The sequence below is a fragment of the Rhinoderma darwinii genome, chromosome 7, assembly GCF_050947455.1.
Source record: "Rhinoderma darwinii isolate aRhiDar2 chromosome 7, aRhiDar2.hap1, whole genome shotgun sequence".
Lineage (NCBI taxonomy): Eukaryota > Metazoa > Chordata > Amphibia > Anura > Rhinodermatidae > Rhinoderma > Rhinoderma darwinii.
The window spans coordinates 144891245-144910989 of record NC_134693.1 but is presented as its reverse complement, the minus strand read 5'-3'; the positions used below and the strand labels follow the sequence as shown (position 1 = coordinate 144910989).

The 19745-nt window shown below is 44.7% G+C and overlaps 1 protein-coding gene across 1 annotated transcript; it reads right to left on the bottom strand.

Moving 5' to 3' along the window:
• Window positions 1-88: 88 nt before the first annotated feature.
• On the bottom strand, window positions 89-17975 carry TRAIP (TRAF interacting protein). Its single transcript, XM_075831990.1, has 15 exons — window positions 17778-17975; window positions 12280-12337; window positions 12107-12190; window positions 11947-11986; window positions 9799-9926; window positions 9634-9728; window positions 9447-9560; window positions 4025-4112; window positions 3758-3847; window positions 3473-3561; window positions 3029-3184; window positions 2716-2770; window positions 2504-2644; window positions 1978-2028; window positions 89-1150 (listed from the first exon to the last, which is right to left on the bottom strand). Exons 1-15 carry the CDS (start codon window positions 17873-17875, stop codon window positions 1034-1036), a joined length of 1404 nt encoding a protein of 467 aa, XP_075688105.1. The 5' UTR covers window positions 17876-17975; the 3' UTR covers window positions 89-1033.
• Window positions 17976-19745: the final 1770 nt, after the last annotated feature.

The window sequence follows — 19745 nt, the reverse complement described above, 5'->3', positions numbered from 1 at the left end:
CGGGGGGGGGGGGGTAGTCCGAGTGATGACATCACTCCCTGGGTCACTATCAGCTCCTCTGATGTCATCACGTCAGGCAGATCCATCCCACAGTCACAGGAACGTTTATTTGATTACATAACACAAGACGCCACGAGTGACATTAAAAAGAAGATCCAATCGCTCTGCGGCGACGGGAAAACGTTCCAGAAGATCAAATAGAAATAAAATAACCCCAGCACACGAAGCGCCATACGAGGAGCCGCGACGCGTATCATACCAGGAGGGGGTGTCAGTAATGGTTCGGCTGAGGGTATACAGCACAGACATCCCAGCAACATATACAGCGGGGGAGGGGAGAGCGTACAGGGACAGATCACGTGCGGCCGTCATATGCAGCGGGGGAGGGGAGAGCGTACAGGGACAGATCACGTGCGGCAGTCATATACAGCGGGGGAGGGGAGAGCGTACAGGGACAGATCACGTGCGGCCGTCATATACAGCGGGGGAGGGGAGAGCGTACAGGGACAGATCACGTGCGGCCGTCATATGCAGCGGGGGAGGGGAGAACGTACAGGGACAGATCACGTGCGGCCGTCATATACAGCGGGGGAGAGCGTACAGGGACAGATCACGTGCGGCCGTCATATACAGCGGGGGAGGGGAGAGCGTACAGGGACAAATCACGTGCGGCCGTCATATACAGCGGGGGAGGGGAGAGGGACAGATCACTTGCTGCAGTCATATACAGCGGGGGAGGGGAGAGGGACAGATCACGTGCGGCCGTCATATACAGGAAGCTGGGGGAGGGGATTCTACATGTCAGTAAATGTTAATCCTACTTGAGGTCAGACTATGAGGCACATTTATTACCTGGCAGTCTCGGGGAGCTACAATGGCGGCCATGTCCGTGGCACCGAGCTCTACACAGACCAGACACCACTAAGAGAAAGTGGCAGAGAATTCCTGAAAGACGATGGACTCCCCCTATCTATAAGTGACACTCGGGAGTTGGGGTTCCTCCACGAGCTCGATGTCCTCCAGTCACAATTATTTACTTTAAAAAGTCTTCAAGCCGCGGCTGATTGGAGGTCACGTTGCTGGCAGCGGCCGGCCGGGACACCTTCCTTCTGATCTTGGGGGGCAGAGGGCGGATTTCAGTGATGCTGCTCTGAGGTGGGGGGGTTAAGGATACATGACTGTATACAGGGCCGTAGATGTGTAATGGAGGCCGGTGTAGTGACATAACAAGCAGAGCCGGCGCCCAGTATGAGGTAGTGCAGACCCCGCGGAGGGCGTTAGATCTAGTCATTAAAGCTGCAATCTCTGCGGCACTTGCACCTATTCCACCCCCCGTGCAGCCGGACACCTATTCCGCCGCCGCCGCCCCCCCCCCCCCAGCCGGACACCTATTCCGCCCCCCCCCTCCGGACACCTATTCCGCCCCCCCCCCCCGGACACCTATTCCGCCCCCCCCCCCGGACACCTATTCCGCCCCCCCCGTGCAGCCGGACACCTATTCCGCCCCCCCCCCGTGCAGCCGGACACCTATTACGCGCCCCCCCCCCCCCCGTGCAGCCGGACACCTATTACGCCCCCCCCCCCGTGCAGCCAGACACCTATTACGCCCCCCCCCGTGCAGCCGGACACCTATTACGCCCCCCCCCCCCCCGTGCAGCCGGACACCTATTACGCCCCCCCCCCCCCGTGCAGCCGGACACCTATTACGCCCCCCCCCCCCGTGCAGCCGGACACCTATTACGCCCCCCCCCGTGCAGCCGGACACCTATTACGCCCCCCCCCGTGCAGCCGGACACCTATTACGCTCCCGTGCAGCCGGACACCTCCGCATGCAGCAGAATCTGGTTACACACCGGAGAGGAAGGTTTATGGCTGAACCAATATCAGCAATCACATGACCAAGAGGCAGTGCTATAAACGTGATGTCAGAGCGAACAAGTAAAGATGGACGCTGCCTGCGGCACATTAAAAGGATACTGTCTGGATAAACTTTGTGCGTCCACCCAAACCGTCAAATCCCGTCCGGACCTGAAGGGAAATCACATGAGACAATACAGCAGACGGACAAGTGAAGATTTTCTCCTGAGTAACGGCTGATCGTTCTGCGCTACATCGGGTAACAATACGTTTCTGCGCCGATCCGCTGCCGCTCCTTCTGATAAACCCACAACCGGAAACGTTATGATTTCACATCAATGCTCAAATGTCATGGGGGAAAAGCTCCCGATTGTCAGACATTTTTTAAGCCACGTGTTTTTGGAGCCGTTTTCAATAAAGTATGAAAAACGGCTCCAAAAAAACGTCCCAAGACGTGACCTGCACTTATTTTGGGGATGTTTTTTTATGGGGCCGTTTGTCAAAACGGGCGCGTAAAAAAATGGTCCGTTGGATCAAAACATAATTTTTCCCATTGAAATCAACGGGCAGGTGTTTGGAAGCCGTGTGAACATCGCCTTATAGTGAGTGAAGCCTCCGGGGACAGCGTGGATCGCGTGGTACTCACCACTCCCGTGTTCTGGCCGGAGCTCATCAGGCTCCTCATTGGTTTCTTGTGCAGTAGAGAGTTCTTTATAAAAGACGGCAGCGTGAGACCCTCCTCCTCCTCCTCCTCGTCTGTCGTAGATTTCATCTTCCCTGCAAAGTTCTGAGGAGAGACGTTGGGTCATTACATAAGACGATGACATTCAGCCGCCCGCGCAGACAGCGCCCACTCACCGTTAACCCTCTAGAGTCCTGCAGCGCGCTCTTCATCTGGCTGCTCACAGGAGACCTATAGAAAAAAACACTGGAGTAAAGGGAAGAAGCGAGAGACTCACGAGACAAGTTCACTATCTGACGACTGCAGCTTCTCGTAGAACAAGGAGGAGGGGGGGGGCGCTGCAACGTCACAGATCTCCGCGCCCACCGACACGCGGCAGCATGGACTCCGCGCCCACCGACACGCGGCAGCATGGACTCCGCGCCCACCGACACGCGGCAGCCCTATAAACAGAAGGAGCGCGCTGCCAGAAACGGCTGATTTTCTTACCCGCTCTTGTCCAGCTTTATCTTCTTAGAAGGAGCAACAAGTGTTTTCTGTGTAGAATGTTCCGGGGTGTTCACATCAAAACTCAGGTCCAGGTTGATGTCATCTCCCAGCATCGGAGGACGAAGTTTTGGCCTCTGCAGACCGATGGGTGCAGGACTACGGGTGTAAGGAGAGCAGGGAGTCAAGACCACAGGACTAAAGTTTAGGACTGGTGCAGGCCCAGTACTGAGAGGACGGGATGGAGCGGCGGGAGGAGCCGGCTTATTATACGTGTCCGATCTGACGACTGGTCCGGAGCATTTCTGGATGGGGGGGGGGGGGGGAGACACGACACTGAACACCGCCCCAATCCAGTCACCTTAATGTTACGCGATGGCACAGCACAGATTATCAGACGGATTTGGGACGAGGTTTCATTACTAAAATCTGCAGCTATTCACCGACCTCTCGAATATCAGGCGGCTGATGGCTTCGTTGGTGGCGGTCGGTGTGCTCAGCGTCTTCTGCAGGAACTCCACTTTTTTCTTCAGACTCTGAACAAGACATTGAAATAATCGATTAAATCCAAGAAGAACAGAACGGATCCGACATTTCTCTACATTATGAAACACGTTCCCCGATTACACAGCACGGAAGGACAGAACACATTGCTACATCATTCAGCCAGCAGGTGGCGCCGCTGCTGCAGCTCATTATTACCCCACCACATTGGGGTAGCAGTGATCTTACCATGATCTCCCGGTCCGTGTTCTCCAGCTCTTTCTGCGTGGCACTGAGCTCCGCACGCGTCTTCACCAGTTCCAGCTCAGCTTTCTGGGCCTTAAGAAGCAGAACAATCCTATATAACCAGCACAGCAAGATCTCATCTATAACACATGCAGGGAGCAGAGGCCACGGCTACACACAGCGGACCGCAGCCCCCAGTGCAAAGACAGCCGACAGGTCGGGGTACAGACCCCATCACCAGAGAGCACCCCCACCCCCGCATGAACAGACCTTGTTGTTTGACGAGAACAATTCCTTCTTCAGCTTCTCCATCATTTCCGCAGAGGATTTCCGCACTAACTTCAGATTCTCATACTCCCTAGAAATATAAAGGGAACACAAAGGGTTAAAAAGGCAGACGAGGAAGGTGTGTGAAGACCCCAAATCCATTCACACAGCGGCTTCCACTCCCCGGCCGCCTCGTTCCTGAAAATAAACAGCGTTTAAAAGGGACGTCCATTTACTGCGCGAAGATAAAATTATTTATATTAACGAGTCTCTGCTGACCCCGCGACCCCTCAAGTGTCAGACACCAGAGAAACATCCGGGCTCGATGGGGAGACAATATAAACTGTTTATCTAAGAAATCCAGCCCTGGAAATCAGAGCAGCGGACGCCGCGGAGGGTCAGACACCGACATAATAATCCGACCCATTCCCCATTACACGAGTACATCACCCAGTACCCAACAGTCTCTGCAACAGGACCAGCAGCCAACCCCAAAAATCTAATTCACAGGATATGTACCCCAAAACAGCAGGGCTGATCCAGAGTTACACCCTGTATTATACTCCAGAGCTGCACTCACTATTCTGCTGGTGGAGTCACTGTGTACATACATTACATTACTTATCCTGTACTGATCCTGAGTTACATCCTGTATTATACTCCAGAGCTGCACTCACTATTCTGCTGGTGGAGTCACTGTGTACATACATTACTTATCCTGTACTGATCCTGAGTTACATCCTGTATTATACTCCAGAGCTGCACTCACTATTCTGCTGGTGGAGTCACTGTGTACATACATTACATTACTTATCCTGTACTGATCCTGAGTTACATCCTGTATTATACTCCAGAGCTGCACTCACTATTCTGCTGGTGGAGTCACTGTGTACATACATTACATTACTTATCCTGTACTGATCCTGAGTTACATCCTGTATTATACTCCAGAGCTGCTCTCACTATTATGCTGGTGGAGTCACTGTGTACATTACATTACTTATCCTGGACTGATCCTGAGTTACATCCTGTATTATACCCCAGAGCTGCACTCACTATTCTGCTGGTGGAGTCACTGTGTACATACATTACATTACTTATCCTGTACTGATCCTGAGTTATATCCTGTATTATACTCCAGAGCTGCACTCACTATTCTGCTGGTGGAGTCACTGTGTACATTACATTACTTATCCTGGACTGATCCTGAGTTACATCCTGTATTATACCCCAGAGGTGCACTCACTATTCTGCTGGTGGAGTCACTGTGTACATACATTACATTACTTATCCTGTACTGATCCTGAGTTACATCCTGTATTATACTCCAGAGCTGCTCTCACTATTCTGCTGGTGGAGTCCCTGTGTACATACATTACATTACTTATCCTGTACTGATCCTGAGTTATATCCTGTATTATACTCCAGAGCTGCACTCACTATTCTGCTGGTGGAGTCACTGTGTACATACATTACTTATCCTGTACTGATCCTGAGTTACATCCTGTATTATACTCCAGAGCTGCACTCACTATTCTGCTGGTGGAGTCACTGTGTACATACATTACTTATCCTGTACTGATCCTGAGTTACATCCTGTATTATACTCCAGAGCTGCTCTCACTATTCTGCTGGTGGAGTCACTGTGTACATACATTACATTACTTATCCTGTACTGATCCTGAGTTACATGCTGTATTATACTCCAGAGCTGCACTCACTATTCTGCTGGTGGAGTCACTGTGTACATACATTACATTACTTATCCTGTACTGATCCGGAGTTACATCCTGTATTATACTCCAGAGCTGCTCTCACTATTCTGCTGGTGGAGTCACTGTGTACATACATTACATTACTTATCCTGGACTGATCCTGAGTTACATCCTGTATTATACCCCAGAGCTGCACTCACTATTCTGCTGGTGGAGTCACTGTGTACATACATTACATTACTTATCCTGTACTGATCCTGAGTTACATGCTGTATTATACTCCAGAGCTGCACTCACTATTCTGCTGGTGGAGTCACTGTGTACATACATTACATTACATTACTTATCCTGAGTTACATGCTGTAATATACTCCAGAGCTGCACTCACTATTCTGCTGGTGGAGGCACTGTATACATACATGACATTACTTATCCTGTACTGATCCTGAGTTACATCCTGTATTATACTCCAGAGCTGCACTCACTATTCTGCTGGTGGAGTCACTGTGTACATACATTACATTACTTATCCTGCACTGATCCGGAGTTATATCCTGTATTATACTCCAGAGCTGCACTCACTATTCTGCTGGTGGAGTCACTGTGTACATACATTACATTACTTATCCTGTACTGATCCTGAGTTATATCCTGTATTATACTCCAGAGCTGCACTCACTATTCTGCTGGTGGAGTCACTGTGTACATACATGACATTACTTATCCTGTACTGATCCTGAGTTACATCCTGTATTATACTCCAGAGCTGCACTCACTATTCTGCTGGTGGAGTCACTGTGTACATACATTACATTACTTATCCTGTACTGATCCTGAGTTATATCCTGTATTATACTCCAGAGCTGCACTCACTATTCTGCTGGTGGAGTCACTGTGTACATACATTACATTACTTATCCTGTACAGATCCGGAGTTATATCCTGTATTATACTCCAGAGCTGCACTCACTATTCTGCTGGTGGAGTCACTGTGTACATACATTACTTATCCTGTACTGATCCTGAGTTACATCCTGTATTATACTCCAGAGCTGCACTCACTATTCTGCTGGTGGAGTCACTGTGTACATACATTACATTACTTATCCTGTACTGATCCTGAGTTACATCCTGTATTATACTCCAGAGCTGCACTCACTATTCTGCTGGTGGAGTCACAGTGTACATACATTACATTACTTATCCTGTACTGATCCTGAGTTATATCCTGTATTATACTCCAGAGCTGCGCTCACTATTCTGCTGGTGGAGTCACTGTGTACATACATTACATTACTTATCCTGCACTGATCCTGAGTTACATCTGGTATTATACTCCAGAGCTGCACTCACTATTCTGCTGGTGGAGTCACTGTGTACATACATTACATTACTTATCCTGTACTGATCCTGAGTTACATCCTGTATTATACTCCAGAGCTGCACTCACTATTCTGCTGGTGGAGTCACTTTGTACATACATTACTTATCCTGTACTGATCCTGAGTTACATCCTGTATACTCCAGAGCTGCACTCACTATTCTGCTGGTGGAGTCACTTTGTACATACATTACTTATCCTTTACTGATCCTGAGTTATATCCTGTATTATACTCCAGAGCTGCACTCACTATTCTGCTGGTGGAGTCACTGTGTACATACATTACATTACTTATCCTGTACTGATCCCGAGTTATATCCTGTATTATACTCCAGAGCTGCACTCACTATTCTGCTGGTGGAGTCACTGTGTACATATATTACATTACTTATCCTGTACTGATCCTGAGTTACATCCTGTATGATGCTCCAGAGCTGCACTCACTATTCTGCTGGTGGAGTCACTGTGTACATACATTACATTACTTATCCTGTACTGATCCTGAGTTACATCCTGTATTATACCCCAGAGCTGCACTCACTATTCTGCTGGTGGAGTCACTGTGTACATACATTACATTACTTATCCTGTACTGATCCTGAGTTATATCCTGTATTATACTCCAGAGCTGCACTCACTATTCTGCTGGTGGAGTCACTGTGTACATATATTACATTACTTATACTGTACTGATCCTGAGTTACATCCTGTATGATGCTCCAGAGCTGCACTCACTATTCTGCTGGTGGAGTCACTGTGTACATACATTACATTACTTATCCTGAGTTATATCCTGTATTATACCCCAGAGCTGCACTCACTATTCTGCTGGTGGAGTCACTGTATACATACATTACATTACTTATCCTGTACTGATCCGGAGTTATATCCTGTATTATACCCCAGAGCTGCACTCACTATTCTGCTGGTGGAGTCACTGTGTACATACATTACTTATCCTGTACTGATCCTGAGTTATATCCTGTATTATACTCCAGAGCTGCACTCACTATTCTGCTGGTGGAGTCACTGTGTACATACATTACATATCCTGTACTGATCCTGAGTTATATCCTGTATTATACTCCAGAGCTGCACTCCCTATTCTGCTGGTGGAGTCACTGTGTACATACATTACATTACTTATCCTGTACTGATCCTGAGTTATATCCTGTATTATACTCCAGAGCTGCACTCACTATTCTGCTGGTAGAGTCACTGTGTACATACATTACATTACTTATCCTGTACTGATCCTGAGTTACATCCTGTATTATACTCCAGAGCTGCACTCACTATTCTGCTGGTGTAGTCACTGTGTACATACATTACTTATCCTGTACTGATCCTGAGTTACATCCTGTATTATACTCCAGAGCTGCACTCACTATTCTGCTGGTGGAGTCACTGTGTACATACATTACTTATCCTGTACTGATCCTGAGTTACATCCTGTATTATACTCTAGAGCTGCACTCACTGTTCTGCTGGTGGAGTCACTGTGTACATACATTACATTACCTATCCTGTACTGATCCTGAGTTACATCCTGTATTATACTCCAGAGCTGCACTCACTATTCTGCTGGTGGAGTCACTGTGTACATACATTACTTATCCTGTACTGATTCTGAGTTATATCCTGTATTATACTCCAGAGCTGCACTCACTATTCTGCTGGTGGAGTCACTGTGTACATACATTACTTATCCTGTACTGATCCTGAGTTACATCCTGTATTATACTCCAGAGCTGCACTCACTATTCTGCTGGTGGAGTCACTGTGTACATACATTACATTACTTATCCTGTACTGATCCTGAGTTATATCCTGTATTATACTCCAGAGCTGCACTCACTATTCTGCTGGTGGAGTCACTGTGTACATACATTACTTATCCTGTACTGATCCTGAGTTACATCCTGTATTATACTCCAGAGCTGCACTCACTATTCTGCTGGTGGAGTCACTGTGTACATACATTACATTACTTATCCTGTACTGATCCGGAGTTACATCCTGTATTATACTCCAGAGCTGCACTCACTATTCTGCTGGTGCAGTCACTGTGTACATACATTACATTACTTATCCTGTACTGATCCTGAGTTATATCCTGTATTATACTCCAGAGCTGCACTCACTATTCTGCTGGTGGAGTCACTGTGTACATACATTACATTACTTATCCTGTACTGATCTTGAGTTACCTCCTGTATTATACTCCAGAGCTGCACTCCCTATTCTTCTGATGGGTCAGTGTAAATTATAGACATCCTGGGTCCAGTTGTATCCCCATTAGCTGATCACCTGACCCCCACGCTCTTACTTCTTTAACGAGACGCAGTATATGGCTAGTTGCTCCACAGCTGCTGCTCCTGAGCCCATATCTCTGATCATTATTTCCACCTCCGGCCGCTGAGACTGTAGCAGAACTTCGATGCTGTGAAGGAAAGACGAGGTGTTATAATGTGCGGAGGCTTGGAGCCCCTCCCCCGCGCTGCCGTCACACCCACCTCTCCAGCTGCTGCAGCTTATTCCGCAGTCGGCGCGCCTCCTCCTTCGCAGCTTTCGTCTCTGATTGCTGGAGATCAAAGAATTTCATCTGTCTCTGAAACAATCAGGAGAGATATTACATAGAGCAAACCAGAGGCTGGAATCCCCTCCCCCGACAGCGATACCTTCAGGGTGGAGCACAGCATCTCCAGCTCGTCCACCTTCTTCTGCAGACATTCTATGGTGACGTTCCGGATGTCCAGCATCTCCCGCAGGGAATCCACCAGATCCTGACATTCTCGCCGCTCCTTCTCTGCAGGATAAAACATTGTGACCGTGCGGTGAACCCCCTAAAATGAAGCGTCATCTCGGCATAAGAACTTCTCCAACATCCGATCAGACTTTGTGTTTCAAGTTACTTGCTTGCTGTCAGTGAATGAGAACACTTGTTTATATCCAGGGGCTGGAATCGGTTTCTGTTGTATCCAGTTTAGACAATCCTCTCTGAATGACTGATACATTGTAACAAACCATGAGTGAGATTTGTGTATCTGATGTGTCTAGCTCACAGAGCATTGCCAGGACTAGAGACAACTGTAACAAATCCAGCAGCTGATCGCAGGACTAGCTATGTATGGGATTGCAGTCTCTGAATGTAAACAAGGGTTCTCATTCACTGACAGCAAGCAAATAGACTTTGTGTTTCAATTCCTCATTAAGTTGATAGGAAGTTGTAGAACTTTTCCTTGTCCCTATTGACCGACCAACTCGCTTCACCCCCTAGCGGTCGGGGTCACAGACGTTGTAGGGTGATGAGAGATCGCTGGATGATCAGGCAGGTGGGCCAGCAGTGACGGCAGCCCCCCCCCCCCCCCAGTCTGAAGCCTTGACCCCAATGTCCTGACCTACTATAATGAAGTCAAGGGGAAGGGTCAGAGACGGACGCCATGACACCAGAGTAAGAGCCGCTGTTTCTTGGAAACAAGAAGTGACAACGAAGGGATTTCTTCTAAATGTGCGGAACACGTGAGAAGACCCCCGGCCCGCCGTGTCCGCACAAGCCACAAATCCCACAATGCACCACTGACCACCAGCCCACAGTAGGAGCTCACAGGGGTATTAAGCTACGAGCGGACGAGGTCCTGACCACCAGCCACCGGAGGCGCTCTCCATGTTTGGTGTATCAGATACAGCGCAGGCTCCGGATACTCTGCAGATAGAGGGCTCAATACTGGAGACAAGATCAGCAGCTACGGAGCCTGGAGTGTCCCTTTAAGAGTAGACCAGGAGGAGCGTATACAAGTCCCTCTAATGAGCAAGAAAAACGTAGACTTCACAATAATTTCTTCCTTCTAGGCGGAGGCCTGACCACCCGAAGATCTAATGATGCGGAGGTCTGACCACCCGAAGATCTAATGATGCGGAGGTCTGACCACCCGAAGATCTAATGATGCGGAGGTCTGACCACCCGAAGATATAACGATGCGGAGGTCTGACCACCCGAAGATCTAACGATGCGGAGGTCTGACCACCCGAAGATATGATGCGGAGGTCTGACCACCCGAAGATATAATGATGCGGAGGTCTGACCACCCGAAGATATAATGATGCGGAGGTCTGACCACCCGAAGATATAATGATGCGGAGGTCTGACCACCCGAAGATATAATGATGCGGAGGTCTGACCACCTGAAGATATAATGATGCGGAGGTCTGACCACCCGAAGATATAATGATGCGGAGGTCTGACCACCCGAAGATATAATGATGCGGAGGTCTGACCACCCGAAGATATAATGATGCGGAGGTCTGACCACCTGAAGATATAATGATGCGGAGGTCTGACCACCCGAAGATCTAATGATGCGGAGGTCTGACCACCCGAAGATATAACGATGCGGAGGTCTGACCACCCGAAGATATAACGATGCGGAGGTCTGACCACCCGAAGATCTAACGATGCGGAGGTCTGACCACCCGAATATCTAATGATGCGGAGGTCTGACCACCTGAAGATATAATGATGCGGAGGTCTGACCACCCGAAGATATAATGATGCGGAGGTCTGACCACCCGAAGATATAACGATGCGGAGGTCTGACCACCCGAAGATATAATGATGCGGAGGTCTGACCACCCGAAGATATAATGATGCGGAGGTCTGACAACCTGAAGATCTAATGATGCGGAGGTCGGACCACCCGAAGATATAATGATGCGGAGGTCTGACCACCCGAAGATCTAATGATGCGGAGGTCTGACCACCCCGAAGATATAATGATGCGAAGGTCGGACCACCTGACGATATAACCCAATCGCCCCACAGGACGCACCTTTTGAGTGAAGATTTGCCTTTATTCGATCAACTTCATTCTGTAACACGAGAAATAAAAGGAGAGAAGACGAGGCGCGTTACTGCGGGGAGCAGAAGAGGAGATCACCCACATACTGTATATACACGTGTATACCGGTGCGGGGGAGGGGAGTGCGCACCTTCAGTGACTCAGGGTCAAGGGTCGTATCTTCCTCCAAACCAACATCGAAGAAAAGCTTCTGTATGATCTGCCGCTTACTGACCTGAGGGGAGAGGAGACGTCACTGAATACGACGCCGCCATTTACCACCCAGCCCGTCCATCGCAGTGAAGACGGGGGAGGGGAGATTACCTGGATGCGACACTGAGGACACGTCCGGCTCGGTGCAGAGGTGAACCATTGCTGCAGGCTGCAGAGAGAAGAGGCAGTAAATGCAGGGGCGCAGCCATAGCACCCAACATGGGGGACACCCACAACGCTGCACGCAAATCCCCCCAACACACAAGATTATCCCTCCTGATATCCGGCATATATAGGGGAACACACGGGGTACGCAGCCTCTACGTGAGAATTATGGAATATGCATGAAATACAGGGGGGACATATAGAAAGATCTGATTTAATGAGAACTGTTTTTATATGAATATATGTGACATACATATAGTATGGGGTGTAGAGGGATTTCATATATGATATACAGGGAACATACATGTAATATGGGGTACGTATATGATATATAGGGAACATACATGTAATATGGGGTGTATAGGGATTTCATATATGATATATAGAGAACGTACATGTAATATGGGGTACGTATATAATATATAGAGAACGTACATGTAATATGGGGTACGTATATAATATATAGAGAACATACATGTAATATGGGGCACGTATATGATATACATGGAACATACATGTAATATGGGGTACGTATATGATATATAGGGAACATACATGTAATATGGGGTACGTATAGAATATATAGAGAACATACATGTAATATGGGGCACGTATATGATATATACAGAACATACATGTAATATGGGGCACGTATATGATATATAGGGAACATACATGTAATATGGGGTGCGTATATGATATATAGAGAACATACATGTAATATGGGGCACGTATATGATATATAGAGAACATACATGTAATATGGGGCACGTATATAATATATAGAGAACATACATGTAATATGGGGTACGTATATGATATATAGGGAACAGACATGTAATATGGGGTACGTATATGATATATAGGGAACATACATGTAATATGGGGCGCGTATATGATATATAGAGAACATACATGTAATATGGGGCACGTATATGATATATAGAGAACATACATGTAATATGGGGTGCGTATATGATATATAGAGAACATACATGTAATATGGGGCACGTATATGATATATAGAGAACATACATGTAATAAGGGGCACGTATATGATATACAGGGAACATACATGTAATATGGGGCACGTATATGATATATAGAGAACATACATGTAATATGGGGCACGTATATGATATATAGAGAACATACATGTAATATGGGGCACGTATATGATATATAGGGAACATACATGTAATATGGGGCACGTATATGATATATAGAGAACATACATGTAATATGGGGCACGTATATGATATACAGGGAACATACATGTAATATGGAGTACGTATATGATATATAGAGAACATACATGTAATATGGGGCACGTATATGATATACAGGGAACATACATGTAATATGGGGCACGTATATGATATATAGAGAACATACATGTAATATGGGGCACGTATATGATATATAGAGAACATACATGTAATATGGGGCACGTATATGATATATAGGGAACATACATGTAATATGGGGCACGTATATGATATATAGGGAACATACATGTAATATGGGGCACGTATATGATATATAGAGAACATACATGTAATATGGGGTGCGTATATGATATATAGGGAACATACATGTAATATGGGGCGCGTATATGATATACAGGGAACATACATGTAATATGGGTCACGTATATGATATATAGGGAACATACATGTAATATGGGGCACGTATATGATATATAGAGAACATACATGTAATATGGGGTACGTATATGATATATAGAGAACATACATGTAATATGGGGCACGTATATGATATATAGAGAACATACATGTAATATGGGGCACGTATATGATATATAGAGAACATACATGTAATATGGGGTACGTATATGATATATAGAGAACATACATGTAATATGGGGCACGTATATGATATACAGGGAACATACATGTAATATGGGGCACGTATATGATATATAGAGAACATACATGTAATATGGGGCACGTATATGATATATAGAGAACATACATGTAATATGGGGTGCGTATATGATATATAGGGAACAGACATGTAATATGGGGTACGTATATGATATACAGGGAACATACATGTAATATGGGGCACGTATATGATATATAGAGAACATACATGTAATATGGGGCACGTATATGATATATAGAGAACATACATGTAATATGGGGCACGTATATGATATATAGAGAACATACATGTAATATGGGGCACGTATATGATATACAGGGAACATACATGTAATATGGGGCACGTATATGATATATAGAGAACATACATGTAATATGGGGCACGTATATGATATATAGAGAACATACATGTAATATGGGGCACGTATATGATATATAGGGAACATACATGTAATATGGGGCACGTATATGATATATAGAGAACATACATGTAATATGGGGCACGTATATGATATACAGGGAACATACATGTAATATGGAGTACGTATATGATATATAGAGAACATACATGTAATATGGGGCGCGTATATGATATACAGGGAACATACATGTAATATGGGGCACGTATATGATATATAGAGAACATACATGTAATATGGGGCACGTATATGATATATAGAGAACATACATGTAATATGGGGCACGTATATGATATATAGGGAACATACATGTAATATGGGGCACGTATATGATATATAGAGAACATACATGTAATATGGGGTGCGTATATGATATATAGGGAACATACATGTAATATGGGGCACGTATATGATATATAGAGAACATACATGTAATATGGGGTGCGTATATGATATATAGGGAACATACATGTAATATGGGGCGCGTATATGATATACAGGGAACATACATGTAATATGGGGCACGTATATGATATATAGGGAACATACATGTAATATGGGGCACGTATATGATATATAGAGAACATACATGTAATATGGGGTACGTATATGATATATAGAGAACATACATGTAATATGGGGCACGTATATGATATACAGGGAACATACATGTAATATGGGGCACGTATATGATATATAGGGAACATACATGTAATATGGGGCACGTATATGATATATAGGGAACATACATGTAATATGGGGTACGTATATGATATATAGAGAGCATACATGTAATATGGGGCGCGTATATGATATACAGGGAACATACATGTAATATGGGGCACGTATATGATATATAGGGAACATACATGTAATATGGGGCGCGTATATGATATACAGGGAACATACATGTAATATGGGGCACGTATATGATATATAGGGAACATACATGTAATATGGGGCACGTATATGATATATAGAGAACATACATGTAATATGGGGTACGTATATGATATATAGAGAACATACATGTAATATGGGGTGCGTATATGATATATAGGGAACAGACATGTAATATGGGGCACGTATATGATATATAGAGAACATACATGTAATATGGGGTGCGTATATGATATATAGGGAACATACATGTAATATGGGGCACGTATATGATATATAGAGAACATACATGTAATATGGGGTGCGTATATGATATATAGGGAACATACATGTAATATGGAGCGCGTATATGATATATAGAGAACATACATGTAATATGGGGTACGTATATGATATATAGAGAACATACATGTAATATGGGGCACGTATATGATATATAGGGAACATACATGTAATATGGGGCACGTATATGATATATAGAGAACATACATGTAATATGGGGTACGTATATGATATATAGAGAACATACATGTAATATGGGGCACGTATATGATATACAGGGAACATACATGTAATATGGGGCACGTATATGATATATAGGGAACATACATGTAATATGGGGCACATATATGATATATAGGGAACATACATGTAATATGGGGTACGTATATGATATATAGAGAACATACATGTAATATGGGGCGCGTATATGATATACAGGGAACATACATGTAATATGGGGCACGTATATGATATATAGGGAACATACATGTAATATGGGGCGCGTATATGATATACAGGGAACATACATGTAATATGGGGCACGTATATGATATATAGGGAACATACATGTAATATGGGGCACGTATATGATATATAGGGAACATACATGTAATATGGGGCACGTATATGATATATAGAGAACATACATGTAATATGGGGTACGTATATGATATATAGAGAACATACATGTAATATGGGGTACGTATATGATATATAGAGAACATACATGTAATATGGGGTACGTATATGATATATAGAGAACATACATGTAATATGGGGTGCGTATATGATATATAGGGAACAGACATGTAATATGGGGCACGTATATGATATATAGAGAACATACATGTAATATGGGGTGCGTATATGATATATAGAGAACATACATGTAATATGGGGCACGTATATGATATATAGAGAACATACATGTAATATGGGGCACGTATATGATATATAGAGAACATACATGTAATATGGGGCACGTATATGATATATAGAGAACATACATGTAATATGGGGCACGTATATGATATATAGAGAACATACATGTAATATGGGGTGCGTATATGATATATAGGGAACAGACATGTAATATGGGGCACGTATATGATATACAGGGAACATACATGTAATATGGGGCACGTATATGATATATAGAGAACATACATGTAATATGGGGCACGTATATGATATACAGGGAACATACATGTAATATGGGGCACGTATATGATATATAGAGAACATACATGTAATATGGGGCACGTATATGATATACAGGGAACATACATGTAATATGGGGTACGTATATGATATACAGGGAACATACATGTAATATGGGGCACGTATATGATATATAGAGAACATACATGTAATATGGGGTGCGTATATGATATATAGAGAACATACATGTAATATGGGGCACGTATATGATATATAGGGAACATACATGTAATATGGGGTACGTATATGATATATAGAGAACATACATGTAATATGGGGCACGTATATGATATATAGAGAACATACATGTAATATGGGGTGCGTATATGATATATAGGGAACATACATGTAATATGGGGTCTACGTATATGACATATAGGGAACAGACATGTAATATGGGGCACGTATATGATATATAGGGAACATACATGCAATATGGGGTACGTATATGATATACAGGGAACATACATGTAATATGGGGCACGTATATGATATATAGAGAACATACATGTAATATGGGGCACGTATATGATATATAGGGAACAGACATGTAATATGGGGTACGTATATGATATATAGGGAACAGACATGTAATATGGGGCACGTATATGATATATAGAGAACATACATGTAATATGGGGCACGTATATGATATATAGAGGACATACATGTAATATGGGGCACGTATATGATATAGAGGGTGTACGGTTTATACCAGTGGTAGTGGAAGGTGTGTCCGCAGTGAATGGCCGCTACGTCGCTGTGGTGATCCAAGAAATCCGAACAGATTGTGCACTGAGCTCGGATGGGCATGACTGTCTCCCCGCCCGGGAGCGCCGCGCTCCAGCGTTCACAGATTCGTTTTTACCGCGATCACAGCCGGCAATAGAACGTCACTAGAGCGACTGGCTTCTGATTGGTTGTAAAGGGGCTAACGTCATGACGTAACACGACGGCCGCTGGCGTAAACGCGCGACTGGCGGGAAGATTGACAGGAAGGCTGACCTATGGCGCGTAAGCTGGCTGTATGGGATTATATATATTACCTCATCACTGTGTATTATAATAGATGTGAGGGTGTGATATATACACTCTCTGTATATTATATTACCTCTCCCTCCCACATGTTCTGAATATTGTGGTCTAATAAGCTTTTCAGTAGTTCTCCAAAACGTATATCACACACATACATTACACATGACATTATATACACACACACACACACACACACACACACACACACACACACACACACACACACACACACACACACACACACACACACACACACACACACACACACACACACACACACACACACACACACACACACACACACACACACACACGTTCAAAAGTTTGGGGTCACCAGACAATTTTGTTTTCCATGAAATCTCACACTTATATTTATGAAATGAGTTGCAAAATGACTAGAAAATACAGTCCAGACATTGACAAGGTTAGAAATAATGATTTTCTCCTTCAGACTTTGCTTTGGTCGCTCCATTTGCAGCAATTCCAGCATTGCAGACCTTTGGCATTCGAGCTGTTAATTTGCTGAGGTCATCGGGAGACATTTCCCCCCCCCATGCTTCCAGAAGCCCCTCCCACAAGTTGGATTGGCTTGATGGGCACTTCTTGCGTACCATACGGTCAAGCTGCTCCCACAACAGCTCTATGGGGTTGAGATCTGGTGACTGCGCTGGCCACTCCATTACAGATAGAATACCGGCTGCCGGCTTCGTCCCTAAATAGTTCTTGCATCATTTGGAGGTGCTTTGGGTCATTGTCCTGTTGTTGGATGAAATTGGCTCCAATCAAGCGCTGTCCACAGGGTATGGCATGGCGTTGCGGAGTGATCGCCTTCCTTATTCACAATCCCTTTTACCTTGTACAAATCTCCCACTTTACCCCAGACCATCACATGACCTCCCCCATGCTTGACAGATGGCGTCCGGCTCTTCCAGCATCTTTTCAGTTGTTCTGCGTCTCACAAATGTTCTTCTGTGTGACCCAAACACCTCAAACTTCCATTCGTCCGTCCATAACACTTTCTTCCAATCTTCCTCTGTCCAATGTCTGAGCTTTTGCCCATATTAATCTTTTCCTTTTATTAGCCAGTCTCAGATATGGCTTTTTCTTTGCCACTCTGCCCTGAAGGCCGGCATCCCGGAGTGGCCTCTTCACTGTAGACGTTGACACTGGTGTTTTGCGGGTACTATTTAATGAAGCTGCCAGTTGTGGACCTGTGAGGTGTCTATTTCTCACACTAGAGACTCTAATGTACTTGTCTTGTTGCTCAGTTGTGCAGCGGGGCCTCCCACTTCTCTTTCTACTCTGGTTAGAGCCTGTGTGTGCTGTGCTCTGAAGGGAGTAGTACACACCGTTGTAGGAAATCTTCAGTTTCTTGGCAATTTCTGGCATGGAATAGCCTTCATTTCTAAGAACAAGAATAGACTGTCGAGTTTCACATGAAAACTCTCTTTTTCTAGCCATTTGGAGAGTTTAATCGAACCCACAAATGTAATGCTCCAGATTATCAACTAGCTCAAAGGAAGGTCAGTTTTATAGCTCCTCTAAACAGCAAAACTGTTTACAGCGGTGCTAACATAATTGCACAAGGGTTTTCAAGTGTTTTCTAATCATCCATTAGCCTTCTAACACAGTCAGCAAACACAATGTA

What these genes read in the sequence shown, in the direction of transcription:
- TRAIP (XM_075831990.1), bottom strand. Translation starts at nt 17,875, where the DNA reads ATGCCCATCCGAGCTCAGTGCACAATCTGTTCGGATTTCTTGGATCAC. An exon ending in AAGCTGCAGCAGCTGGAGAG is followed by an intron (nt 9,561 to 9,633) that starts GTGGGTGTGACG and finishes TTTCCTTCACAG; the next exon opens with CATCGAAGTTCTGCTACAGT. An exon ending in ACACGGACCGGGAGATCATG is followed by an intron (nt 3,562 to 3,757) that starts GTAAGATCACTG and finishes TGTCTTGTTCAG; the next exon opens with AGTCTGAAGAAAAAAGTGGA.